The sequence below is a fragment of the Toxotes jaculatrix genome, chromosome 5 (genome assembly GCF_017976425.1).
Source record: "Toxotes jaculatrix isolate fToxJac2 chromosome 5, fToxJac2.pri, whole genome shotgun sequence".
In the NCBI taxonomy this organism is placed as follows: domain Eukaryota; kingdom Metazoa; phylum Chordata; class Actinopteri; family Toxotidae; genus Toxotes; species Toxotes jaculatrix.
Window position 1 is genome coordinate 14,240,919 of NC_054398.1, and position 27,979 is coordinate 14,268,897.

Sequence of the window (27,979 nt, forward strand, 5' to 3'; positions counted from 1 at the left end):
CGCAGTCCTCTTGTGCCTATTCCAGAGTGGACAGGCAAGGAGGATATAGAAATATACCAGAAATAATTTAGGCATTTAAATACGTACAAAACGTTTGATAGCTGAGTAATAAAATATAACAAGAAAACAAAACACAGTATGATCTATGTTGCCATAGACTTATACTGGAACTCTGTGTTGTGATTTTATTTCCCTGCACTGGTAAACTACTATGTGCAGAGGAGCAATCTGGGTAGAGTTAAACCAAAGCTACCATATATAATAAAATAGGTGGTGTCTTTCTTGTCATACCATGACCACGTTGCAGAATGGATTGATAGAGATTCTGTGCACTTTAATGATCAGTTTTTCTTTTATTATGGAAAACTTTTCTACATATAAATAACAGAAAACACTGAAAATTTTAGTGGCTGATTTAAGTTTTTGTCTTTATTTTTTGTAATTTTTCCTTTATTTAACAAGTTTATGTTAAAATCTTTTTTTTCTTTCTTCAGGAAAGACTTGACCAAGAGAGCTTCATAAAGACATTTTATAAACATCATAAACCAAATAAGACAACAGCTTCAAAGCCATACATTTAGAAGGGTGACCAAGAGTACCATATTCCAGATCTTTTAAAACTGATCTAGAAATTAGACAGTTTATGTCTTTGGTTTCTCTCTGTATACATTGATTGTACTCATACAAGGAGAGTGAATAGTAAGAATAAGAAAAAATAAAAATCTGCAGAGCGTGGTAGTCTATCACTGATGTTCTGTTAGGTGCTTAATTAAAGTGCCTGCAGACTGTGTCTGCATATTGATTATCATGAGCAGTATAAACCTTATTGGAAGTTGAAAGAATATCATCCACTGGGGAAAAGTATCATGACTAATGAGCTAAGTGAGCAGTGCACCACATGTGGCTGACAGCATGTGAGATAAACAAACTCAGGTCTCTTTATGTTTCTCCAGAACCAGAGTAGCTCTTATGGAGTACTTGTATAGATTTAACTGTAAAACACATCTATAACAACAGACAAATCTGAGCAACCACAAGAGGGTTAAAGGGATAAGAGAAAAACAATGCCAAATGCCATTTTGGCATTTGCCAATTGCAAATGCCAAATTTTTGCCTGTTTGTGAAATAACATATTTTCTTCAGGCCTTTGAAAATCATTCAAATCAATCAGTCTGATAAAGTCTGATTTGGTTGAATTGTTCACAGCTTTTGTCCACAAAATGTCTGTAACGTGATGATGAATCGCAAGTGGACTTTGTTTTAAGATGGTCACATGCCAAAACATTGGGAACCACTGATCTAAATATCACCGTGTCCTGGTGGATTAATAGTTTCCATAAAATCTTTCTGACCTCCTGAACTGAAACTGAAGCAACATATTCTCCATTTCAATCTCGGCTCTGTGTTTGCTAACACATGGTAAACTGGGATTATCGTGCATGTGTGTGCCTATGAGTAAGGGGATTGACAGCTGAAGGCCTCTGTATGTGTTGTGTGCATGCTGTTTGGCTGTCTGTCGGTGTATTTGCATGTCTCATCGCTGTTCCCAGTGTTTCAGGTGACTAGAACATGCAGTTCGAATCCGTCTTGGGACCGTTGTTGCATGCAATCCCCCTCACTCTTTCCCACACAATGACACATGAAAATGGCTGAATCTGTATAATACCCATAATTAAAGGTTAATAACGTAATTGTTTCGCATGACTAAGTAAAATTATAGGTGTCAGACATCAAGTAGTGTTGCCTTCACTTCTGATTCAGGCATCAAACAATATAATTACTAAGAATGAAACCACGTTATATGTGTTATATGCTATATGTGTTATATGCTGTTATATGTATATTTATTTGTATTTATCCACTCCAAACAGAGAGGTTTTTAACTGCAACCATGAAATGAATAGTAAAATGTCTATACTGTATGTAAAATAAGTGAATTTTGTAGCTAAAATATGGCAAAATATTAAGGCTTATTATGTAATTAACTTAAAATCCTAAAATCTATGCATAGTGTTACCAGTATCTTTACATATTTTGTTATTTCTGAGCTCGATGAACAGTTGAGAGGCTGAACTGCAAATCCTAGGAAGGTTAGCTGTGTCATTTTGTGCTCTTATGCTTAAAAAAAGATTTTATGTCTGTGGATGTCTGGGGATACACATGTGCTTCTAGTAGTGTGAGACTTAACCACTCAGCTGTCTCTTAACACTTCATCTAAAGAATGAGCCAAGTGACCAAATTACCCCAACAGATTGTAAACTGTGCCGCTTGGATTTCAGCGTGAGCTTAATCTGAGCCTGCAGCTTCATTTGGGTAAAAAAGAGACGAGGCAGCTTAACTTTGGCTTAGGTTTGATCTGTCAGTCTAAAACAGACGTTACTCTGTTATTTTTCACTCATGATATTTGACCGCAAAAACAACCCAAAATCGATCTAAATTGTATGTTTCTGGCTCGACAAATCTAAAAAAAATAACTCTTCAGTTTAAACAAAATCAGTTCATTCCGTAAAAGCTATTATTTATATTATTATTTGTATGGTAATTTAGATTTTAACTGTTTTTTTTAAACTAAAATCCCCATGAGAGTCATAATTCTGAGATCTAGAATTTAAAAAAATATTAGAATTAAATAATAATTTATTATCCAAAAATAACATTGCAAAATGAAGCTAATGAAGTAGGATTTCTTAATTTGGAAAGGTGTAGTAACTATAAGATACATATAATAACCGAACATTTAGATTGTCCATTAAAAGAAAAAAGTTTTAATAATGGGTGTCCATACTAACAGGAAATTCTGCTATACAGAATTGTATTTATTTATTTATTTTCAGAATTTGCTATTATTTACTTCTTTTTTTCAGGCCAATGAAACGTATTTGCATGAAACTAAAAAGAAGAAAGAAATTCATTCTTCACAACTGGTAGACATACAACCAGTGAGGATGGTTACAATAAGACATTGCTTCGCTTTAAAGGGTCACAAGCCAAAAAGACCAGCTGCTGGGAGGAATGGTTCCAACCCCTCCCTTTTTTTTTAAACCAGCTGACTGCAGGATCATCTCAACCTCTGGATACTGACGTCCTGTTTTTCTTTTCATTTACCAACAGAGGGATGAAACGGAAAAGACCGTATACCTGTCACCACAGAAATGAGTGAGTCGTCGTCAGTTCACTCAGTGAAGCTTGTATCGTTGGCCCGATCACTGTCCGGGCTTGGGCTTGACGCGGCCAATGGAGGCCCTATCAACCCCCCTGATAACGACGAGCCCCCTCCCCCGGTATGGTGTCCTCTGATTGTAAAAACTCACATCTTGTGGCTTTAACATCCTGTAGTGCAGGTTTTGCCCACCCTGAGCTTTACCTGTTTCTCATGCTACTGCACTTCAGTATTCCCTAAATTTCCTCTGTGTAACCCTCATTGCTTACTTGTGTGTGTTTGTTTGCCAGGAGTCCGGCATTGATCTAGGCCCTGGGCTTTATTTCACTGATGGCAAGAGAAAAGTGGACTATGTCCTTTGCTACAAGTACAAAAAAAGGCGGGCTTCCAAGGCACGCCTTTCCATTGCATCCAATGGGAGTATACCAATACCAATACCAGGCCATTGGGAAACAGAAGGAGAGTCTGTGGAGGCAGGTGCACCTGCGGGAGATGTGGAGGAGTCAAAGCTCTCTGAGGAGGAGAAGGCTTTAATGAGAGAGGAGTTTGAGGCTGGACTACTGGAAGCTGGACTACAGATAGAGCGCGATAAAGAGGTGTGTATCTGCTTTTACAGTGCTTTCACCATGATTATTTTTTCATCTGCTGCAAACTCCCATAGACATTTATGGGTCAGAGCCGTCCTTAAGTGATGTGACCTCAAATCCTCTGATTGGACGGCTGCCAAACAGGTTGAGGATAAGACTCAGTCTGTCCCTTGCAGCTGGAGGACATGCCTGCACTCTAATTAAAGAGAGAACTTATTAATATGAGAGCTGTGTTATAGGACAATATGGTAATAATAGTAACAACAATAATAGTAATGAGAAGTATGTTGCCTGTTTTTTTTTTTCTTGTACTGTACAGTATGTTCAAGTGTGTGTGTGTTTGTGTTTTGGGCTCTATAGATATTTATGTGTGCATGAATGTTTGTGTGTGTCTCTGTGTGTGTTTGTGTCTGTGCGAATATGATTGTATGCTTGCGTGTTAAATCAGCTGCTGTTTTGGTTGAGGATTAAGACCGCTGACCGTAAGTGTGAAGCCAAAGGCCAGATTATAGGGCCTTATTAGAGAGTGATCCACTACTCGGAAGTGTGTATCCTGGCATATGAATGTGTTTTGTTGTGGGAGGGGGGGGGGGGGGGGGGGCGAGGGGCTTTTGGTGGGTTTCATTTTGATTGAATGGGCAGAGGAATGTTCTCAGTGGTCACTGTGTACTGTATCAGTGTGTGTATCTGTAATAGTCTGTCTGTGGCCAAATATGATCAGGCTGACGTTTAGAGAGCTGGACAGTGAGGGATTTATCTGCAAATGTAGTGCTCTGGATCAGGGAATGAGTATGCTCAGTTGTGTTGTTTCTGTAGGCTACAACATGAGAGAGTCCACATCAGTTTTCCTCATAAAGGCAAAGCTAATTTTGTTTCATTTAATTTTGCAGCCAAACTGTGGAAATGATTTTCCTCATTGTGGTAAAACTGTGATCAAAATTCACCACTTTTAAACGATCTTACAATGATTTTGTTGTTATGTTTAATATAAACATTTTCATCATTTCTTATCAGTAGCTTGACAGGAGTGGAGAGTCTGGTGACTTTGAACAAGCTGTAATAGATTTTAATGCTGCAAATGGAAAATTGCTGGTAAACTGCTGATAAAGCACAACATCAGAAGTGTAGCAGGTGCTGTTTGAGCCCGTGCAGTTGTATCCGCCCTGCGCTGAAGTCATTAGAGTAATTGCATGGACAGGTTGTAAATCAGTGGTCCACAGGCTCGGTAATAGCCTGTCTCTTTTCACATTATCAAAATTGATAATTGGCTACACTATGGTGGCTTTCAGGGATCTATCTCACCAATTTTAATAATTTATTGTGCACAATTTCTGTGCTTTACAGGACTGGGAGGTTCTGGGCTTGAGATAATGGGATTTTCTACAAAACACCCTCATTGTCGCACAAAGTAGCATCCTTACAGGTTTAGAGAGGGCTCATCTGGCTGCTTCAGGACAAGTAGCAGGAGCAATTAAATGCAAAGACTAAGAGAGTGAAGAAGACAGATACACAGTTAATCTATCCACATAGCTAAGTGATAATAACTTTGAAACATGCTTTTTCAGTTGAATTGCATACATGTCAAATCTAATTTGACATGTATGCAGTGTATCTGTGTCAGGAAGTAACAGTTATATTGTTTCTTGTGTTTTGTGTCTTCTTATTTATCTGTGTGGGTATATATGTGTGTGTTTATGTGCAGAGGTCACACGGCATAGGGTTTATTCGGCTGCACATCCCATGGCCAATACTCAGTCGAGAAGCAGAGCTTCAGAAGATCAAAGTTGCTGTGAAAAAGGTCAGCAGTTTGATACTGTTTTGGAATGAGTTTTTTTTTTTTTTTTTTTCAAGAAGCTGTAGAACGTGACATGAAGATTAACACGACAGATATGTGTTGTATAGTAAAAATAACATGGTGTGACTGAGTATGTTAAATGTTCTTCATATATGTTCTCATCGAGCAGAAGTGCGAGTTGCGGAAAAGGACGGGCATTGCTGGGGTATGGGATTCCTTTGTGACCAAAGTCAACACGCCGTTTCAACCAGACGTCCCTGACTTTGACATCCGCAGAGACTCACAGACCCACGTCCATTTGAAAACCCTCAAACACCCTTTTATCAGGGACAAGCTCCACCTGTGAGTACCTGCTCTGTCACACTCACATACACGCACATGTAAGTGGTATGCCATCAACAAACTAACCCATTTTAGGAGTCGCCCTTGGCTGGGGACACACTGGTGTTTTAGTTCACTGATGGTTAGTGATTTAGATAACACCCTAATATCTAAATCACCTGCAGGCTGTGTGCTTGTATTATCCTCATCATGACACATGGAGCCCTCACAAAAATCAAACTTTTATGGTTCACAGCACTGAAGTGGAAATTCTATAATCTGTTTGCTACTTTGCTAACACAAAAACAAAAGTTATTGCAGGTGCAGGTTTGAACAGTGATCCCAGTACATATCAGTCCATAACTTTGGTGAACAGGTCTATTGTTAAAGCTGATGTTCGTTCTGTGAGTGCATGTTGTCGTTTTCTGCAGGTACGACATCAAGTCAACAGAAACCTTATTTGATAATGCAACACGCAGCAGAATAGTGAGTCCAGAAACACATTTATTCTAATTTTATTTTATTTTTTGCATATGTTTTGAATATACATTTGAGTTCACGCACCGTTTGTACTATGTTTGCTTCCAGGTGGCTGAGATTATTTCACGCACAACGTGCAGACAAACTTGCCAAACCACTGGTGAGATCCAACTTTTGCTGTGATTTTGGTCCTTTTTTTTCACACTGTTCATATTCATGCTGTCAGTCCGATTTTCTGCTATCCATATGCCAGCAGTCACAAAACCGATTGTGTCCATGACATTGTGTTACACTCCCTCTCTGTGTCAAAAGGCATCAACTCATTATTGGCTCGGGGTGTCTACGACTCTGCCTTCCCTCTGCATGATGTAAGTATAACAAAAATAGCATTGTCACTGAACACTGTGGAAAGGTTTTCAGTCAAAAACTCTTTGTACAGATATATGTATATGTGTATGTGTATATGTATACATATAGATGTGTGTTTCAGCATCCACTGCACATTTATTGTATCATATAGGACAATTTAGTCAATATATTTGCAGTTTGGACGTTTATGGAGATGAAAAATGGGGGTATCTGAACAATTTTAATAGAAAAATACTATTCCAAACTCATTTTATTCAATGCATAAAATATGGCATAACCTAAAGCAGTGTATCTCATATAAGGAGCTGGTCACTTTTTTCTTCAGGGGTCATTCACAAGGAGAGGACGGAAAGATCAGCGAAATGACAGACAGGTGAGCTGAGTGACCTTGAAAAATGTGATTGACAAAATGTTGGCAAACAATCAGTGGAGTCACTGGAGATGATACTAACACTATTAAAGACCTGATTAATGCCATGACAAGAGTAGATTGAGCTGTTTAAAACCATAGGGCTTATAATTTATTAGTGGAATCTGTTGAAGTCATTGAATGTATGAAATTTCCACCGTCTATAAGGATTTAAAACATCTGATTGATTGGTTACTATAGTATCCTGTGTCCTGTATATATTTTGAAAATGGTGATTTCCTCTTGTCATCTGCTTGGTTTTCCTTCAGCTCCTGCATGAAGAATGGGCTAACTATGGAGTCATGCACAAATACCAGCCTGTGGACTTGATTAGGTACTTAGCTGATAGTGCAAACAAAAATCAACATCTCGCTATAGCTTGAGTCTACATCATTCAATATAGCTGCTAAAACAAACCTGTCAGATGGAACTAACACACTAACCCACTGTTTTTGCCAGTGGGGAAACCAGTGAGGCTAAGTATCCAAAGTTTATGTAAAGTAATGATGGTTCTAGAGGAAAGACCACGGGGCAGTTAAAATCAAAAGCAATTATTCTCTCATGTTCATGAGTGTAAATTTCAGGGAAGTCCTTCATATTAGATTAATTATAAGATTAATTCTTTATATGTAAATTTGACATTTTGACCTGAGAGGAGTTCAGGATGAAAGCTCTCCGAATGTCTAAAATGGAAAAGCTGTGTACTCAGAGGAGCATGAAAACACTCAGTAAACTGCATGACAATCTGCCCTTTAGATTTTGACATTCCTGTTTTAGTTTATTCTCTGAGAACCATGAGTTACACAGCAAATTTCACTGAAAAAAAAAGCACTGCTTTGGAGAGACTTTATTATGGACCAAAGTGTCAGGATAGTGGAGTAAAAATATGAATCTGTAAAGCTGCAACCCCGGGCAGCTGTCTGATACATGGCCTTTATTTCAACAGGAAATACTTCGGAGAGCAGATCGGGTTATATTTTGCCTGGCTGGGTGTTTATACTCAGCTCCTCATCCCTCCCTCTGTACTGGGCATCATTGTCTTCCTGTATGGCATACTCACTGTGGATGCCAATGTGCCAAGGTACGAGGATACAGTGTAAACTCTTCAAACTTATGGTTATCAAAACTACATTATCATATCAGCATACATGTCTTTATTTATTTATTTATTTATTTACCTGATTATTTCAGTCAGGAGACATGTGATGACAACCTGAACATCACCATGTGTCCACTGTGTGATGGAGTGTGTGACTACTGGCGTCTGAGTACCGTGTGCTCACTGGCCCGGGCCTCGTACCTGTTTGACAATGGAGCCACCGTCCTCTTTGCTATTTTCATGTCTCTGTGGGGTAACTATGCATTCCAGTACACTTTCCTGATAATGATGGGGCAGTTTCAGGAGACCAGCTCCTGGACACTGCCGGGAGGAGTTTGTAATGATGCAAAATTATTGCTCATCTATCTTAGATAGATGATTAGCAACAAGCTGATACTGCGTGGCCCAGCTAGTGTTCTTCAGTATACTAGATGTTTGAGGAATGAGAGTATGTATGATTACAGTCAGTGAAACTGCACTGACACAACAGTGTTGGTGTGACTGTGAGAATCACTAACTGTAATCACTGTATTTTATATTTGATACCTGGCATATTGATGTACTGCCACCCATCTTTAATGTGTCTCATGTTCACAAGACCTCTAGTAACTTATTAGTAGGTACTCTGCTTTAAATACTGATAGTATAGAACTTGTATTTGCCCAATTTTCCATTTCTTTCTTGAGGAATCAAACATTGTTATCAGGGTCTTTTTAATTCTGGTGAGTATTAACATTCCTTGTGTGTATCTTCTTGTAGCTGCCTGTTTCCTTGAGCACTGGAAAAGACGACAGATGTGTCTGAAACATACCTGGGACCTGACGAGCTTGGAGGATGAGGAGGTACAAAAATAGATTCAAGAATACTGTACGCACACATAAACACAATACTATAGAGACTCACACACGTATATCCACATATTTGAGAGTAGATACAGCCAGAGCCTTTACTGCTTTACCTTTATCATATCTTATCATATCAGTCCTGTCATGTTGATTAAAGTGCCAATTCAGTCAGGGTGAGAGAGTTAACCTTATGGCCCGGGCCAATCATGATGACAGAGATCAGTTGTGGTTTGCCTTGCAGATTATCATTTGTCTCAAAACAGCGCCCTCTCCCTAACACACACGCGTACACTTGGCCACCCATGTATACATGCATTAACACAACTCCCTGCCTTGTAAAGGGCTGTAATGAGATTGGTCTGTGTTTAGATCAGTGCACTTGCTGGATAAGATGACGCAGCAGGGTCGCAACATAAACACTCTCAGCCTAATACAACTCTTTCTCCTCCCTCTTGTTCTCTCTCTCTTTCTGTTTCTCTCTTTCATTTTATTTTTGTCTCTGCTGCCTGAAGGAGCGAGTCCAGGTGGGCAAGTTTCTATACCCATTAAATGTAACCACACTGAAGTCAAGAAGTGAACCCGAATCTGGTTTTTATTATTTAAAAAAAAGAAATAATGCACTGGTAGTTAATAGAATATCAATAATCAGTTGAAAATTGTATAGTAAAAATCAATTCATTCAAATGAAATTTAAAAAGTATTAAAAGTTATATCATAAAAATACAGTTTGCAAGCAAAATGTCCCATAGTTCCACAACAACTAACAGTTATTTTTCTGCTGTAAATGACCAGGATGCAATCAGCATATTATTAATCAGCAGCTTGTTTGTAATTTCTCCACACTTTGTATTAGAGAAGCATACTCTGAAGTGTCCATGAGAGAACCTTGTTAAATCTAAGCAGTGGTTAAATTTGTCGCCTAATCGGAAAATGGGGAACTACAACTTTTTTATGTTTGGACAGAAAATCCACTCAGAATAAATTTTAAATAATTTTGATGGGATTTTAAAACTGAATTCATTGTCAAGCAGCATCATATTTTGAGGCCACCCCCTTAAAGTTACAGATATGAGGTCACTGAAATTGTGTAGGGAGGCCCTAAAACCATCCCATACAACACCCATCAAAAATATCCAAGAATATAGCTGTGTTGTGTGCATTTGAAGCATTAAATTCATGCGGAACAGTACTGTCTGTAGCTGTGAGCGATCAGATCATGTCACCACATTGTTAAGCTGTGAATAGCTAAAACAAAAATAGTGTGACGTAAGGGTGATATACTCCTGACTTTGTAATGCAATCCCATGTGATTTAATGTCTGTGTTGGTTTGTTGCAGGAGGAGCTGAGGCCTGAATATGAAGAAGCTTTACAGGAGAAAAAAGCTAAGATGAAAGCACAGTCCAAGAAGAAGGTATCGAATTGGAGCTTATGTTTTTGTGTGTTTCTGAATATAGTTGTATGACTCTTAGCACAAACGTCACACATAGTTGTATTGGTACGTTTTTGCTGGTAAAGTTGTTCTCACTGCGTTTGTACTCTGGTGCAGTTGACTCAAGCTGGAGATGGTGCAGACGGAGAAACAGACCAGATGCTGGCCTCCCAGGTATCACTGCCCTGCTCTGTGTGATAGGACATTAAGTGGACAGAGTTGTTGGAGGGGGGGTTGTTACACTGATGTGATTTAAACTTGCTTCACAGTGATGCCACTTCTTCAGTAACACAACACACAGTTGAAAGTAAACAAAATGTTGCTGTACAAGCAGATATTGCAGTCCATCTGGGGTTTGCATCTACAATAACGTTATTACAGACGTACTCAGAATGTATGAGTTTATGTCAGTGCATAAAGAGGAAACCCCCTTCACCTGCTGGGAGTGGTAGAGTCCAAAGCTGCTTACCTGCCTGAGATTAGCCCAGATTACTGATGGAGAGAGAAAAGGGAGGAGGGAGAGGAAGAAGGGGAGGGGATTTCTGTCCTTTCAGATGGCAAACATGCACCTGTCAGACAGAAAACATAATGTGTGTGTGCTGAACATGTGCTCAGCATTACTGTGCATTACATTACATTGTATTACATGCGCTATAGCATATGTGGGTATGTCTTAGTGGGTTTTTTTTCTGTGTACCCAAATAATACACATTTTTCTTATTATTTGACAGCAAGAGCCAGAGTCTCTGGACATTGAGGATCATCTGCCAGGTTTCCTCATCAATGTGTCCACCTTACTACTACTGGTACCTCATTTATACCATGTTTAATTTCTCACTTTTCTAACCCCCATCTGTCTCCTTGTTGATCCCCCCATTAATCTTATAATGATATTCCATCTCACAATATGACATGATTATTGTCATTTTTATGCAGAGATTCGGCAATTAACAAAAATATATTTTTTCTGTTTTCATAAAATTTGTCAGTTTATAAATAATTTATTTATCTACATGGTTTCCTCACTTGTTCCCATTTCATATCCTTTAATTTCTCATTGATCTACAGTATCAACACTAGTGATCCTAATTTATTATTTGCAACAGTTTTTATTATGGCAGTCAGTTCAATTTATTATAGAAATTGAAGTCCAATCAAAAACAACAGTGTGCTAAAACTGTCATAACAATAAAAGACAAAAGAAATCAATAAGGAGTGGATAAGAAGTGGAAAAAGATAAAATACACTATCAACCTAAAGACATGAAGAGTCTCTAACCTTTTAATGTTGTGTGTTCAGATCTTCGTGACCTTCTCGGCAGTGTTTGGGGTGGTAGTTTACCGTATCTGCATGTTGAGTGTGTGGTCCATGAACCCTGATCCTGAAGCCAAGGCCAGCGTGAGGATGACCGTCACCACCACAGGCATCATCCTCAACATGCTGGTCGTTCTGGTGCTGGAGGAAGTTTATGGAGCAATCGCCGTGTGGCTGACTGAACTGGGTATCGTATTTGATTATGTTACAAAGTAAAGCATTAAATAAGGAATCCTTGGATAAAAAGATACAGAACTCATTATTCCACCATTTCTTTTTACCCGGCATAAGTTTGCAGGACATTAAAGTGACATTCTACATAAGATACCTCCAATGTTTTGCATTACTTTTCTGTTGCCCATTATCATCTTAAACCTAGTGATTTAATTTTTAGATTAATCCTTTGAATTGTAAACGTTATCTTTAAAAGAACTCTTTTGCTTGTGTTTAGCAATAGTTCTCTCACCTAACACTTGCCAGCTGCTTTAATTTGAAGCTGCTGTTATAGGTGCAGAAAAGTACAGGACACAGAACTGTTACTTGTTCCAAGCAACTGAGAACTGAGCATTAGTTATGTAATTGGTGCAGATGGTTTTCTGACAGGGTCAGTCTATATACTGTGTGTTATGTGGCAAATTCGTTTTTAGTTTAACTGCATTAGATACTCAAAGTAATGACTATGATGAAATGAAGTTTAATACTGTAGAACGCAGATGATTTCAGCAGCAGAGGCCGTGTTGATTTTTGTTGTGACTCCGTTCCATCAGAACTCCCCAAGACAAAGGAAGAGTTTGAAGAGAGGCTGATCTTCAAGTCTTTCTTTCTCAAATCCATGAACGCCTTTGCACCTATTTTCTATGTGGCCTTCTTCAAGGGCAGGTGTGGAGCTTTTATCATTTTTCTTTCATTACTCACCTCTCACCACTCTTTGTCTCTATTCCTTATCATGTGACTTTGGTCTTTTCTCCCTACAGGTTTGCTGGGCGGCCTGGCGATTATGTTTACGTCTTCGGAGACTATCGCATGGAGGAAGTAGGTTCAGTTACACACATCATTCATCATTATGTGAACCTGTGTGTATATGTGCATCTGTGTTTTGAGTAAATGTGTGTTTTGTATTCGACAGTGTGCTCCTCCAGGCTGCCTCATCGAACTTTGCATCCAGCTCAGCATGATCATGCTCGGAAAGCAGCTCATCCAGAACAATGTGTTTGAGATTCTCATACCGTATGTATTTTCTTTTTTTTTTTTTAAACATTTCAATTTTCACTCTGTGATGTCTTTGCTCTGACTCTGTCTTCTGTTGTTTGTGCAGTAAGCTGAAAAAGATGTACAGAACAATACAGGAACAGAAAGGAAAGAAAAGAGCGGCAGAAGATGAGGAGAACGAAACAGAAGAAAAGAGACCGAAACAACAGTTTGACAAAGATTTCACCCTTGAACCCTTTGAAGGAGTCAGCCCGGAGTACATGGAAATGAGTGAGTCTCTTTTCTTGTTTCTTCTTGCTCACACTTTTATTCATTCAGTCATCTGCCGCTTCAAGTACACACTTAAATGTGTTTGTATTTACAGTAATCCAGTACGGGTTCGTGTCTCTGTTTGTGGCCTCCTTCCCGCTGGCACCAGCTTTTGCCCTGCTCAACAATGTCATCGAGATTCGTCTCGATGCTGCAAAATTTGTCACTGAGATCCGGCGTCCCGATGCTGTGAGGTGTAAAGACATAGGTACAGATCCCACTCACAAGCATGCCTGCTCTGTCAGTCTCTGTGTGAATGTGAAGTAAGCTATCCTGGAACTTTTAATCACTTTCTTTTCCTTTACTCCACTCTGCCCCTCCATTTTTTTGTCTCTCTGTCTGTCTGTCCCGTTCATTTACGCATATACACACACCATACACACACACACATGGATGGACACGCTTCTCTTTCCCTCTTTTTTCCCTTTCCCTTTTTTTTCATGCACATGCTCTCTCCAGGGATTTGGTACAACATTCTCTGTGGAATCAGCAAGTTCTCTGTCATTACCAATGTAAGTGTGTGTGTGTGTGTGTCTGAGAAGGTCTTACTAAAGTGATGTGCACAACAATTTACATTAAACTGGGAATACTGACATTTCCATGAGGTTGTTGTTTCAAATTAATTTTTTTTTTGTTTCTTCTTTTACATCTTCAGGTCTTTGGAATAAAGTTTTTATCTTTTTTGATTTCAACATAATTACTTTTTAACAGAACAGTGGGCTTTTTGTGCAAAGAAACAAAATTAGATTAACATTAGTGTTTCTTACTATAATGCATCATATGAAGTCTTAACATATAACAAATGTGTTCAATGCATTTGTTTCCTCCTAAAACATTTGCATCCCATCATTTTCCTTACCTTTTTTGGCCCATTGCTCCACTTCTTTACACATTGCCATTGCCAACTGTGGATCAGTGGAGTGGCCGCAATCAGTCATTCCCAGTACAGTGGTTATTTGACTAATCTGTTTCCTGTAATGTGAAATTAGCAGTTACCAAATCAGTCTGAACACTGAATTCACAAGGAATTACATTCTAACAGATTTAAATGAAAGAAATCTATGAAGGTGGTTTTATCTCTCAGTAGTTCAGCTGTTAGGAGTAACTTACATGGTTATTTGATATATTTGTGATAATATAATATTGTCATTTCCATCCCTTTTCTGTCTTCTCAGGCATTTGTCATCTCCTTCACGTCAGAGTTCGTTCCACGAATGGTTTACCAGTACATGTACAGTGTAAATGGCACCATGAATGGCTACACAGAGCACTCACTGTCCTACTTTAATGTTAGCAACTTCCCGCTGGGCACAGCGCCCACCACCACCCTCATCACCGGAGTCTCCATGTGCAGGTCAGAGTGACTCTCTTAACCTTGACCTATCTGGATCTTCCTGTAAATCCTTGAGCCCAGCAGCTTAACTCTTACTTTACCTAAATCCCAAACTTGTCTGGAGTTTTGACAAACTGTAAAATGTGGCATTCATGGCAGGGATTTACGGAGGAAAACCTTTCTAAGAATTACCGGATTTTTTTCTGATCTTTAATCTTTAATCACATTAGTTGCTCCATGTTTCTCCTTTCTTATACCCATTCTGCCTGTGGTTTTCAGGTATAAGGACTATAGAGACCCACCTTGGGCATCTGATGCCTACACCTTCTCTAAACAGTACTGGTCTGTTCTGGCGGCAAAACTGGCTTTTGTAATATTCTTCCAGGTATGAAAATCATATTTACAATTGTGGCTTTTTTAATATCAGTAAAAAAAATGGTGGTGTTTCTTTCTTGAACTCCTTTGCTATGTGGCTTCCTTGGTTTTAAGCCCTAATGTCTCTGTAAACAAACCCTATCTTTCGTTTGCATTCTTTACCACTGTCTTTATTTCTCACATATGTGATACCACAGAGGAGAAGGGATCTACTGATCAAGCTTATATCTATATCTGAACTCAGAGTATCTGCACTTCCAAGTTCCTGATCCTACCATTTATCCTCTCTTTGTGGCTAATTGAACCCCTTGTACCTAGAAATATTTTTAGATAGTAATGTCTAAAAAAAATCATGGATTATCATGCAAGTAGAGCAGAAATGAACTCTAAGCCCACTCTTTCCCTATTAGAATCTTGCCATGTTCCTCAGCATGTTGGTTGCCTGGATGATCCCAGATGTACCACGTTCTCTGCGGGAGCAGCTGAAGAAAGAGAACATGATGCTGATGGAGTTTCTGCTGAATCAAGACCAGGAAGCACGTGCCAAATCTCACCCCCCGAAACGCTCCATCCCCTGCTTGCCCACCAACATAGACATTGTGGTAGAGGCACCACCAGAAGAGCAAGAGGAGCAGCAAGTAGAGGAGGAGGAGGAGGAGAGAGAAGCAGTTGAGGTCAATTTGGATGAACCCAGAGTGACCAGAGACAGTGATCCAGAGGTTGGGAAGACTTTCGAAGAAGTTGAAGAAAGTGGAGAGAGACAGCGAGAAGGTGAAGGAGAAGATGGGGGTGGAGAGGTAGGGGGAGAAAAGGAAAAAGATGGAGAAGTAAATGAAGGAGATGGAAAGGAGGGTAATGACCAAGAGGGAGGAAAAGAAGAAGAGGAAGGAGGACAAATAAAGGAAGAAGAAAATGAAGTAAAGGCAGATGAGAAGAATTTTAATGTTGATCTGGACTCCTTCATGAGCGAGCTGGGCCTGTTAGGTGAGAGGATGAACTTCATGTCTCATAACATATGTTCTCTGAGATTTGTCCTCCATTTTTAAGATCAAGTAAAATTTGTGTTCTTTGTGTCTTGTGAATAACTCTTCTTCTTTTCTTGTCATGCAGATGAGGAACCTCCATCGAGCACAGCTAGAGATACAGAGCTTCCCCGCTCAGGCTCCAGACAGGAATACCAGAAAGAGCAGGAGCCTTTCTCACATCCATCATCTAAAAGAGGTTCATCCCAGAGTCTGAAGGGCTCCAGGGCAGAAATTACAACACCAGATATTGACACAAGGCTCTTCTCACTTATCGCTCCTCCTCCCAGAGAGCCAGTCTCAAGGGCAAAGGCCCGTTGCTCCACCCTGCCTTCCCGACACAGAGGGGCTGAGGCTTGTTACAGCCTGCCACGGCCCAGCCACTCCACCAGCCTCACGAGGTTCCAGAAGACGGCCGCGCTCGCTCCTCTGATTCCCCTGGGGTCGTCATCATTGGCCTCAGCCAGCCCATTCTCTCCCCTACACACACCGGCCACACCTTCATCTCCACATCCGACACAGTCCCCATCATCAGTCAACCCCGAGTCCCCACAGCCCAAAGCCCCCAGTGAACTGTTCATGCTGAAAGGCCCACCTCCCCAACAGCCGCGCTCCAGGGGCAAATCCCGGTGCTCCACCCTACCTGCACGACAGAGAACCCCCGATCCTGAGGAGCACACCACCAAACCTAGCCATTCCACCAGCTTCACGAAACTGGAAGACCGCATCCCACCTTCCCCCAGTGAACTGAAACGTAACACGCCAGTATGAGGACAGCATGGAGGCAAAGGAAAGGGACAGAGGGTGACAGAGGGAGGGGGAGGGCTATCCAGATTAGCCGCTCCTGTCTGTGCCTGGAGCCTCACCCCTGAGGAGAGACCATCCAGATCAACTGAACCTCCTTTTTATCCTCTTAATCTTCACAGAGATGTTTATACCGCTCAGTGGTTTAGGGCTGATCCTGACAAGGGAAGTGCTGGACAATTCAGAGAAAGACTGCTCTGAAACTCTCCTTACCATGCCCAAAGAAAACACCACTGGAACGTTAACTCTTTCTATTCTTTTGTTTGTTTGTTTTTTTTGTTGTTGGTTTTGCCCACAGCCACAGCTCAATAGCCACTGCTCCTCTGTTATTTTCAGTCCCACACATGCAGCAGTGCTGCCTTGTAGAGCAGAGGAAGATGGAAATGTATACACACAGTTAGTATCAACAGTTATGCTTGTAGATCTACTGTTTGTTTTTAGAGGTTTTGATATATAAAAAAAATTTTAAAATTATAATAAAAGAAGGACATATTTTTGATATCTGTTTTTTCCTTCTAAACTCTCAAGGTCAGGAGGTGGACCTGTTATGTTGCATCTTGTCACCTTCACCACAAGGACTTTGATTATTGACAGAATAGGAAAAAATTGAAAGTTGAAATTGCTGATGAGGCCAAGGCTAACAAAGTCATCCATATCACGTATGAGAGGTGATAAGTAAAGTCACATATCCAGAGTTAATGCTGTTGGCAGGCTGAGAAACATAACAACAACTGCAACAACACAGCATTCATAACATGTCTCTGGCAAATCCTAACTGAGAGTATCAACACTGGTAGGCCTATTGTGCTGTCTCTGTTGCCCCCCTCTGGTTAGTGGTGAAACACAAATTATTCACTGTCTTATATTTTAACATGGATGCTCAGTTTGTATCCCTCTGAAACCTGACGTTTTTTTGTTGCTCTCTCACAAGGTTGCTAAAAAAAAGGAAAAAAAATTCATCTGTCAACTGTAATTAATTGCAGAAAATTCCATTTTCCCCATAGAGACACAGAGCAGGGAAATAGTTTTTATCAACCAAGGCCACTTCATTTGTATTTATATGTTTGTTATTAACCAAGGGCTGCTATTTATGCAGAGTGATGTTTCACTCTCTCTCTCTCTTTGTGTGTGAAAGTTCCTTTTTCTCCTCTGTCCATAACCTGCGCTGACTCCTCCTCCCCTGCCGCACCAGTGAATGGGGCCTTTGTGGGGGCTTCCCGGCATTCCAAGGGAATTCTTGCAGGTGAGGGTACGCAAACAATCCCATACTCAGATGACTGCTGCAGCTTACCATTTACAAGTGAAAATGCAAAATGCTCCTTGGGACAGTTAGGAGTTTCCACTGCTGAGCTCACCTCACCTCAAAGGACGTGCTGCAGCTACAAGGGTGTGATCACAAGAGCGGACAGAGTGGGAGGGAAGGATCCCATTCTTTCGAAAAAAGGTGAGCGACCACACGCATGCTCAAAAATCGACATGCTCACTGGAGCCTGTTGCCTCACACACGATGAGGTACATCGTACAGATTAGGAAAAGCATTAGATCATGAGTAAATATTTGACTTTTTTCTTTTTACTTTTAACTTTTTACTCTGACTTTGAAGAATGACTCCACAAAACCTTATAGGGTCTAACAGGGCTGTTATCTCTTATGGATAAGTGCAATACATGAAACTGTATGAGTAACAGACTGGCTTCATAGGTCATTGGAAAGCACACTGAGTGGGCGCACTGAAGGTGAGTGTGTATGCATGGCCATGTGCATACATTTACTTAAACTGATATATTTCTAACTGGCTTGCATTAAAGGATGTAATCACTCATTTGAAACTGACTAAGGTCTTACTGTAAAAGAGGGCTGAGCCTGTTTAGGTTTCATACAATATTTTACTTCAGTTTCACTGGATTTGTCACACACAGTTTTTCTGTATCCACCTTCTGTCTCAGCTTCCCTCTCCTCTGTTGGAACTTGTTAGCACAGCACAGCCTGCAGGTATGTATGCTCCTTTTCCCAGGCTGACTTATTAACTAACATTCAGGTTAGACACACTAGTATGACTTATACTATCTCAATGAGAAAAATAGGGGCATCACAAAAAATATTTATAATTAATTTTGTTTCTTTAGGCAGCTTTGATTACACATTTTAAAAATAGTTTTTCTAACTGCTCAGATAACATGCTTTTATCTACACGCCGTTGTGGGCAGAGTTCGCAAGAGGAAGGACTTTACTTCTCTCTAATCTTTGCCTCCTTGAATTGCTCCTCACCCATCTTTATCTCCTTTGCCCTTTGATATCTACTGTAGCTCTCCATCTCCAAATTACTCACTTCCTTCATGACTGCATGCTCAGAGAGCAGATGTACTCTCACAGACTAGTAGGAGGTGGTGGGGAAAAATTGGCACTGGACATTCAAGACAAAAAGCAGTTTGTTTTTGGCTGTAAACCTTGTGTACCAGAGCTGTAGCTGCCTCATCATGCCAGCCCGTGTCTGGTGTTCAGTTTAATTTTCATTTTTTGAAAACAGGTTTGGCTGCTACAGAACTGCAGTAAATCCACACCACTTTAGCCAGAGGATATTGGTTTATGCAATCAGTGAAAAAAAAAAATCTTTAACAAAGTATCAGCCTCATATTAGAGAAAATCTGACTTTCCATAAATGCAAGTGAAGAAAATCTACCCATACAGGAATAAAAACTTTCTTTAATATTGGTAAGCTAATGGCTAAAACCTGAATAAGAAACAAAATGTTTTGCTTCATGGTTGTGAAACTGCATGTGTTTATGTGGATGTGTTTCATGTTTGCCAGCAGCATGTTGCAGACAGTCAGTGAGTGGCTGTGGTGGGATCGTCTGTGGCTGCCAGCGAATGTCTCCTGGTCTGATCTGGAGGACGATGAAGGTCGTGTCTACGCTAAAGCCTCTCAACTTTACGCTGCTCTGCCCTGCGCCCTCTGCCTGCTTCTAGTCAGATACTTGTTTGAAAGGTGAGAATATGCTGTAGCATGTGAGTATATGTGCCCATGTGTCAGTGAGCTTAACAGTGCAATCACCTGGTTTTAGAATAGTACTGGGATTATGTTGCACAAGCTGTTTTGAAGCAATGTTGTGGAACTCCAAAGAACCAGGCCACTTCTGTTGTGTTTAGAAGGAAGAATTAAAGCTGTGGTGTGCCACAAAATCTGTTAGACATGCTTGATATACTGTCACACATCTACTGTAATGCTGCTTGTGTGCTGTTGCAGGTACCTGGCCACACCGCTAGCTAATGTCTGGGGCATCAGGGACAGGGTGCGTCTGACAGCAGAACCAAACCCCATCCTAGAAAACTACTTCTGCAGCCAAGCACGGGTTCCATCCCAGGTTTGTTAAAGGGGCTTTTCACTGAAACACTAAGGTGGTATGCTGCTCACATACAGTAATCTCAATCAGCAGTCACACATATACTCGCAAAACATTGTTTTAGGAATGCCTCCTTGTTAATGCAATTATCCAATCAGCCAGTCATGTGGCAGAAGTCAACACAGAGCAGAATCTCAAAGAAATGTTTCCTACGTCTTGTGGAATTCATGTCCTGTAGATATCTCCATGTATAATATTTAGTATAGGGGGAAATTAAATTGCATGTCTTTACTGTTACACAGTTCCAGTGAGTAAAACATAAAATAAATACTAATCATACCTGCAACAATAAAACTAGAAGACGAAGCAGGAATAGTGTGTTGCAATGACTGTAGCACAGAACACAAGGGAGAGGACCCAAACACAAAATGCAGACAGATAAGTGACAAGGTCTTTCAAATAACAAAAATCCAAAACCAAAATCATATCATATTTTGCTCATCAGAGAGTAAAACAGTGGGTGGAAAGAGTGTAACTTTGGGATCATTATCATTTCCCATGTGTCCCAGGCTGATGTGAGGTCTCTGTGTAAAAAAACGAGTTGGCCAGAAAGAAGAGTTCAAGTCTGGTTCAGGAGGAGGAGGAACCAGGAGCGACCAGGGCTTCGGAAGAGGTTCTGTGAAGCCAGGTGTGTGTGTGTGTGTGTGTGTGTGTGTGTGTGTGTGTGTGTGCGTGCGTGCGTGCGTGTGTGTGTGTGTGTGTGTGTGTGTGTGTGATTGCACACTGACTCAAGTGTATGTGTAAATAATGACATTATTGTTCTCATTTGCCAACAGTTGGAGATGTGTGTTTTATTTTTTTGCATTTGTCAGTGGAGTCGTAGCTCTCTATGATGTAAGTAGCTTTGGCCTTTTTCTATTTTTATCACTTGTGTCATATAGTTTTTCCATTCCATGAATTATTATATTTGCTATAATGGGACATTTCACTCTCCTTATTTCGTCTGTCTCTGACTTTTATCCCTTCATCTTCCTGTTTGGGTGCACCACCGATTTCTCCTGAAACTCCTTGTATCCCCCTTGGCCTCATGTCTCTGTGCTTCAAGGTTTTTCTCATACTCTGGCAGTTGACATGGCAGACAAACAAGCATGAGCTCGTTGGCCAACGTTTACACTTCATGCTGTTTTCAAGGCTATTCTCCAACTCCCCTCACACTCCTCTCCCTCTCTGTTTTCGTTGTCTGTAGAAACCTTGGCTTTATAATCTGAAGGAGGTTTGGGCAGGCTTCCCTAAACAGGTACGTGTTTTTGCCATTGTTATTAGGATGTCTTGTTATTATAATATTACAGTGTTCAGTATAATAAACATGTGTGTGTGTGTCGTGTGTTCATGTTCATCAGTCTATGCTGCCATCTCAGTATTGGTATTACCTCTTGGAAATGGGCTTCTACCTCTCTCTGCTCCTAAGCCTCACATTTGATGTGAAACGGAAAGTAAGTATTCACATGGTTGCAGATGTATAAAATTCATGAACTGATTCAAAGAGTTTTACTATTATTATATTTTACTGTGTCTATTAATTGTCTTTTATTGAGTTATTAATCCATAAAATGTAAATTTTGCTGGAACTAATGCAAAGACTTTGTCTTTATGTTCTAAATGTGCAGTAAGTTGAAAGTGAGCATCATTTACCTGTCAAATGTATGTGTGTAGGACTTCAAAGAGCAGGTGATTCATCATATAGCCACGCTGACGCTTCTGACTTTCTCCTGGATTTCAAATTACATCCGTATTGGAACCCTTGTGATGGCAGTTCATGACTCTGCTGACATACTGCTGGAGGTCAGTGCTGGTTTTACATCACTGCATGTGTGAGCTACGTGATAGCTGTTGTGGTGGTCTGTTGCAATGCTATTGATTGGAATTGCATTTAATTTTTTCTAATATGCAAAAAACATCCACATTAAATGGGGATTATTACTCTATTCCAATTAAATATAAACAGATACACTGCCTGCTGCAACTTAATCTCTGGCTACTTTAAAACAAATAACTGAGACTTATTCTTTTCCTTGTTTTTGTCTCATAGGGTGCAAAGATATTCAACTATGCCAAGTGGCACCAAACTGCTAATACCATGTTTGTAGTGTTTACTTTTCTTTTTATGGTGACAAGACTTGTAATTTTTCCTTTCTGGTAAGTGTGTGAAATGAAACGATACAGCATGATACGGTGTGGTTATGATCTTAATGTAAATTGTGGAAATATTATGTATGAATTATCTTCTACAGGCTGATCCACTGCACATGGGTGTACCCGTTGGAGCAGTTTGCTCCCTTCTTTGGCTACTACTTCTTCAACGCCATGCTGTTGATTCTACAGATACTTCACCTCTATTGGGCTGTTCTTATTTCACGAATGGTTTACAAGTTTATCTTCAGCAAGGTGTGTTTACAGGTGTTTCTATGTGTATATTTTCCTTCACATCAAGGAAAGAACTATGTCAAATTTATAAACATACATGTCTTATTGCTCTTCTTTGGTTCACTCTCATTTTCTACATGTTCTCTGTGGCTCATCTTCATCCTGCAGCTGGACGGCGACGACAGGAGTGATGAAGAGGAGGACGACAGTGACTCACCGAAGGAAACGAACCACAAACTGAGTCACATGAATGGCTCCGGAGCCAGAGGCCGAGCCAATGGCCATTGACACATACAGACAGGCAGAAACAGAGAAATAGGAAAATGGATAGCAGACACATGGGCAGAATCAGTCTGTTAGTACCTAATTACTTATTTAAAAAAAAAAGAGTAAATACACTTGAGCAGAGGATACTGTATTTATAGGAACTGTGAAGGATTATATACCTAATTGACTGGAAGCTGCATGGTTTCTGAAATTCTTTAAATTCAGAACTTTTAACATCATATTATCTTGTTCTATTCATAATTAAAAAACAGAGTAAGGCTTTGTTGATGTGTCGTTTATATATTTTTGTATGTTGTCAGGGATAAATAAGATGATAATAATGATGATGTGAGTTCCACATGTGTGTCTATGTGTTTGTTTCCTGGTGCACATTAATGCAAAACCAAAGCACTACATGGAATTTTATGTTTTTATGGCTGTGATACGTGTATGTTTTTAAGACTGTGCCATGGGTCAGCTTTTTTTACATCTCGCTGATAATTAGAGGCTGTGGTGGAAAGAGAGTACATTTACTGTATTTAAAAACAATTTCTGTATTTTACTTGATTATTTCCAGTTTATGGTACTTTATAGTTCTACTCTGCTACATTTCAGAGGGAAATATTGTACTTTTTTTCATCTGAAGGAGCAGAGTTCACCTGAGTTCACGAGCTCAAAAGCACGCCCTCTCGCGACAAAATGCGGGAACTGACAGAAGATGAAACGTCAGCTGGTTCGGTTCGTTATCATCAGTTACCATAGAAACCACCACACAAACTATGCGTGAACACTACTAGTAGCTTTACTTATTATCTTATTTATCAGTACAAAAAAATAGTCGTCGCTTATAGTCAGGATGGCTCATGTAAGAACTTATCGCACAAATGTGAAAATCGGAAACTGGAACGAGGACCTGCTCTTAGAAGAGGTTTGTTTCAAAATTAAGCGGTCAACGTTTAGCTAGCTAAATTCATTTTAGGGCACCCGCTATCAGTTAGCGTTAACTCGTCCTTCTTACTGTAAGGGTTGAGATGTAAACATAAATTCACAACAGAAATTTACAAGTTGTCTGCACTTTAGTCAAATGTAATTGTGGTTGTTAAATTGCAAATTCCAATTTACGCAGGCAACAAACATACAGAGGGAAAGCAAAATTCTTCAGGGGTCATTCAGTAAAAAAGAAGAAGAGGAAAGAGGAGCGCAGAATACCGTATTTGTCGCTGACAATATAAAGTGTTCAGCGCAAGAAAGACATCAGAAAGTTTAACTAATGATGTTAGAGATACTGTTGATCCCTTTAAAGGTCCAGTATCAGCCTTTTATGCTTTAAGGTTGAACAAAAAAACACCCATCTTATTCCACACTGTTTGACAGTATCATAGTAGCATGTATTTGTTTGTTCCAGCTCTAGATTGAAGCTATGTGACATTTACCCATAGGTGAAATAGTCAAACCCTTGATTTCATGTTTTTCCAGGATGCAAAGAAAGACTATCTGGAGAAAAAGGAGCGGGGTGAGCTTACTGCCCAAAAAGTGGACTTCCTCAAACAGAACATTTTGAGACCAGTAAATGAAGTTTCATTTAATTAAGAACACCATTAACAAAAACAATACTATCACAGTGATGATGGGGATGGTAATGATAATGATGATATTGTTTGTCCATGTGTGTAGGTGAACCTCTCTGTGACAACCGATGGGAGACTGCGCTTTGGGGATGTTGTAATGTTGGTGAACATGGGAGGAGAAAACAGGGAGCGCAGCGCAGTAAGCATTAATGCAGACATGAGCAGTTTAGTAAAGGTTCCTTCGCCTGGCATTCAGAGCCCATGTGGAATCAGTGCAGGAAGAGGCCTTCAGCCCTGCACACGCACTGCCTTTGTCATTACCAGGTACCCACACAAACACACATAAAACTACATCAATATACACTTCAATACACAATGTAATGCACCCAGATGTAAACTTGTAACACTGCTTGTGTGACTACAGTGTAGATGGCAGTCCTGAAGGATCGACTCTGCTTTTTGAGCAGAATTTTGCCCTGAAAACAACAAGTGGCTTTGCTAGGGGAGTAAGTGAACTTACACACGCATAGAAACACACACATATAATTAAGTACTTTGCACAAAGACTGACTGCTATAGGGGCACTCCGGTAATTTTACACATGGAGATCAGTTTGTATGTCACCATGAGTACCATGTGGCCTGTAAAAATAGTTGTGTAATATCCTCTGTGGCTCTGAAGGGATCTTTTTAAGTCTAAGAAAATAAGCACTAATTATGGGTCGTTATGGAACAAGGTTATATCAGTTGGGTTTGGAGATGGGGACATGCAGAGTGTGAAAGAACAGGGCGTTTGCCAGGCAGAGCAGGTCAAATGACAGATGCAACTGAGCTGCATAATGGTAAATATATCAGAGGCTAAAAATCAGGATATGTCTGCCTTCGATTTTCATTTTCATTTTTTAATCTCTCTCCAACTTTGTGGAAGTGCAACATTAAATCAGTGGAATATAACTTTATTATGTAACAATAACAAGCGACTTCATGGTAGAATTACATGAATATCATGTCATTATTAATGACAGTTATGTTTACGTACTGATCTTTAAACAGCATGTGGTTCACTTTGTCTATCAATGCTGCAGAAAAAACACAAAGTATATAGTACGTAAAGTACTTAATTGTGTCACCGTGTTTGTTTACAGATTTCCTCTTCCCTTCTTTCCTCAGCTTTACTTGACGAGTGACCTACAAAGTTTTCAAAAGGTAGATCATGTTTTAACATTAATTATTAACTTAAGACCATTAAGGAGAAAACATTTTACTGAGCGACTACCACCTGTGATGACATGTTTTACAAAATGAAAATGCAGAAATCTTACATGCATACTTAAACAGCGTGCCACAGTTTTGTTTGTCCTTCTCACTAGATCCTCTGCCATTGTTAGTCTCATGTTATTTTGTCTTAATTTAAAGTGCGCAAAGAAATCCCGCCTGCAAGAGGTAAACCTGGTTGATGACACTTCCTTTCTTTCGTGGTGGAAGATAGTGCACTTTGACCCCCAGGAGAGGCTTGAATATGAGGCTCAGCCCGTTCCTGTACGTCGTTATTGGTTAACTGCTCCATTTGGTGCAACATCTGCATTTTCTGTCAGTCAGTAACGGAACATAGAGTACTTTGTGTTTCCTTGGCTTTCCTTTGTCTCCATTGCCTTGAGAATGTCTATGCAATTTCCAATGGATTTTTTTTCTTTTTGACAGGCAAATGTGAAGGTGCTGATCATACACTGCAAGACAAACCAGGCTCTTGCTGTTTTGGGTGATCAAGTCCTTTGGTATTTTCCATTTTCTTTTTAAAAATAAGCCCAAACAAAGGGAAATATGTTGCAGTATACAAAAATAATACAATATAATGATTTGTGCAGCTCTCATATGACCAAAACATGTCTGAATTCAACTTGGAGGTCCATTGAAAAATTGTCACAAATAATAGCTAAATGTGTAGATTACAATAGAGTACAATGTACTACAATAAATGTGTAGTACAAAAAGAGCAATATCAGAAGAAAAACAAAACTGCAGTGTGGACGTAGGTCAGCTTACAATTTATCAGCAAGCAGTCTGATAAGCTGCCCCCAAAGTTAGGTTACAGTGACATAAGTGACATGACTATGAGTTGCAGTTCAAGAAGAATGCATTTTTTTTTTACCCAAAACAAACAATCTTATTCATCTTGATAAAAATAATTAGCTTCATATCGAAATGTTACTGAAATGCACCATTTAGATTCAACTTTGTCAAACGTCAGACTTATGTAGTTGTGTGTGTAGTAGTGTAGGTTGTCACAGCCACTTGCCAAAGGATGAGGGCTTCCAGTATGGCAGCTACAAGTCAAGTTACAACACGTGCATGCCTGCTGTCATTGCTTAGGTAACAGTTGTGTCTTTGCAGGACCACGTATGGCAAAGAGTATGAGGTGACGGCTCACACCTTCTTGGATTCCCACAAAGCTGAAGAGGACAAAAACCACTGGATACTTTGCACCTCTGACCCTGCAGGAGACGGGCTTGTACTTATCAACCACCCAGAGTCTCTGGCTAACAACAGGGAGCTCACACAGGCAAACAGAGACTAAATCTCACACAATCCAATCAATCGCATATTGTAAGGTCCTAAACATACAAAAAGAGTAGACATATACCAGATCATTAACAACACCTAAAACTTTTTAAATAAAGTTGCTGTTTTTTTTTCTTTTTGGGTCACTGATTTTGTTTTTTCTGTGCAAAGAGATGATCAGCTTGACTCCAACCTGGGTGTTATATGGTACACATGGAACCAGCAGGAGGCTCAGTGGAAAGAAGCATTTGATATGTTTCTTCAAACGTTTCCTTTGTCCGATTTATGCAATAACATAAGAAACAAAATGTGATAGTGGACATTTGAGTTAATTTGGCCAGTTTCCCATGCATTTGGAATTTCCCCTGAAAAAAATGTTATAGAAGATATTCATGTGAGGATGGAGAGTGGGTTCTGCAAGGAAAGGTGCAAGGAATTTAGGAGGAAAAAAAAAATCTAAACAGTCCTCAGCAGCTGACTTAATGCAGTCCTTTGAGCTTTTAGTGTGTTAAAAACACTTTGAAAAGGTGAAAGAATAGAATAGTAAACGTTTATTTCGGGTTTTAGCATTGCCTCCTTAACAGAATGGTGAGTCATTAATGCCATTTCACCTGTATGCTCCTTTAACCATTCATGGTAATTTAACATATCTGGCAACGAACATGATCTTGTTAGAGATACCCATCTCCTTGGGGGCAGATAATGTCAATGAACTGGTGAAGCTTAAGGTGTACAGGTTAGCAAACTTTAGGTAGATGTTAGTGACATTACCGAGTCACTTTACTGACTATACTTTATTCTCTAATTTGGGTTACACTGGTGATCCCATTATGTTATTGTAAATCCACAACTTTATTATATAGGTGTAGTCTATTAGATACGACACTTGTGCATTTGCTAAGTTTGCTGACATTGAGTGAGTAAGACCGTTGCACTTGCATTTGACTTCATTTACATTTT

At 39.8% G+C, this 27,979-nt stretch overlaps 3 protein-coding genes across 3 annotated transcripts; all 3 read left to right on the forward strand.

Moving 5' to 3' along the window:
* Positions 1–3,125: 3,125 nt before the first annotated feature.
* Positions 3,126–17,347, forward strand: LOC121182632 (anoctamin-1). The gene is made up of 27 exons (XM_041039237.1): positions 3,126–3,281; positions 3,451–3,756; positions 5,450–5,545; positions 5,712–5,884; positions 6,295–6,349; positions 6,452–6,503; positions 6,656–6,711; positions 7,038–7,085; positions 7,391–7,455; positions 8,068–8,202; positions 8,313–8,473; positions 8,980–9,062; positions 9,578–9,589; positions 10,403–10,477; positions 10,613–10,669; positions 11,227–11,301; positions 11,795–11,996; positions 12,577–12,688; positions 12,784–12,841; positions 12,936–13,036; positions 13,125–13,288; positions 13,383–13,535; positions 13,787–13,839; positions 14,503–14,681; positions 14,940–15,045; positions 15,446–16,019; positions 16,146–17,347. The coding sequence occupies exons 1-27, from the start codon at positions 3,153–3,155 to the stop codon at positions 16,826–16,828; spliced, it is 3,963 nt and encodes a 1,320-aa protein (XP_040895171.1). The 5' UTR covers positions 3,126–3,152; the 3' UTR covers positions 16,829–17,347.
* Positions 17,348–18,277: 930 nt separating this feature from the next.
* Positions 18,278–23,206, forward strand: cers3b (ceramide synthase 3b). Its single transcript, XM_041038294.1, has 11 exons — positions 18,278–18,305; positions 19,671–19,847; positions 20,106–20,223; positions 20,772–20,890; positions 21,039–21,096; positions 21,449–21,499; positions 21,603–21,695; positions 21,916–22,044; positions 22,292–22,398; positions 22,494–22,647; positions 22,795–23,206. The coding sequence occupies exons 2-11, from the start codon at positions 19,675–19,677 to the stop codon at positions 22,912–22,914; spliced, it is 1,122 nt and encodes a 373-aa protein (XP_040894228.1). The 5' UTR covers positions 18,278–18,305; positions 19,671–19,674; the 3' UTR covers positions 22,915–23,206.
* Positions 23,207–23,749: 543 nt separating this feature from the next.
* Positions 23,750–27,063, forward strand: cfap161 (cilia and flagella associated protein 161). Its single transcript, XM_041038295.1, has 8 exons — positions 23,750–23,821; positions 24,370–24,459; positions 24,568–24,785; positions 24,886–24,967; positions 25,631–25,666; positions 25,877–25,999; positions 26,162–26,235; positions 26,852–27,063. Exons 1-8 carry the CDS (start codon positions 23,750–23,752, stop codon positions 27,033–27,035), a joined length of 879 nt encoding a protein of 292 aa, XP_040894229.1. The 3' UTR covers positions 27,036–27,063.
* The last annotated feature ends 916 nt before the right edge of the window (positions 27,064–27,979 follow it).

What these genes read in the sequence shown, in the direction of transcription:
- LOC121182632 (XM_041039237.1), top strand. Translation starts at nt 3,153, where the DNA reads ATGAGTGAGTCGTCGTCAGTTCACTCAGTGAAGCTTGTATCGTTGGCC. An exon ending in CGTGTGGCTGACTGAACTGG is followed by an intron (nt 11,997 to 12,576) that starts GTATCGTATTTG and finishes CCGTTCCATCAG; the next exon opens with AACTCCCCAAGACAAAGGAA. An exon ending in CCCGGAGTACATGGAAATGA is followed by an intron (nt 13,289 to 13,382) that starts GTGAGTCTCTTT and finishes TTGTATTTACAG; the next exon opens with TAATCCAGTACGGGTTCGTG.
- cers3b (XM_041038294.1), top strand. Translation starts at nt 19,675, where the DNA reads ATGTTGCAGACAGTCAGTGAGTGGCTGTGGTGGGATCGTCTGTGGCTG. An exon ending in GTCAGATACTTGTTTGAAAG is followed by an intron (nt 19,848 to 20,105) that starts GTGAGAATATGC and finishes GTGCTGTTGCAG; the next exon opens with GTACCTGGCCACACCGCTAG. An exon ending in ACAAGTTTATCTTCAGCAAG is followed by an intron (nt 22,648 to 22,794) that starts GTGTGTTTACAG and finishes TTCATCCTGCAG; the next exon opens with CTGGACGGCGACGACAGGAG.
- cfap161 (XM_041038295.1), top strand. Translation starts at nt 23,750, where the DNA reads ATGGCTCATGTAAGAACTTATCGCACAAATGTGAAAATCGGAAACTGG. An exon ending in AGGACCTGCTCTTAGAAGAG is followed by an intron (nt 23,822 to 24,369) that starts GTTTGTTTCAAA and finishes ATGTTTTTCCAG; the next exon opens with GATGCAAAGAAAGACTATCT. An exon ending in TTGGGTGATCAAGTCCTTTG is followed by an intron (nt 26,236 to 26,851) that starts GTATTTTCCATT and finishes GTGTCTTTGCAG; the next exon opens with GACCACGTATGGCAAAGAGT.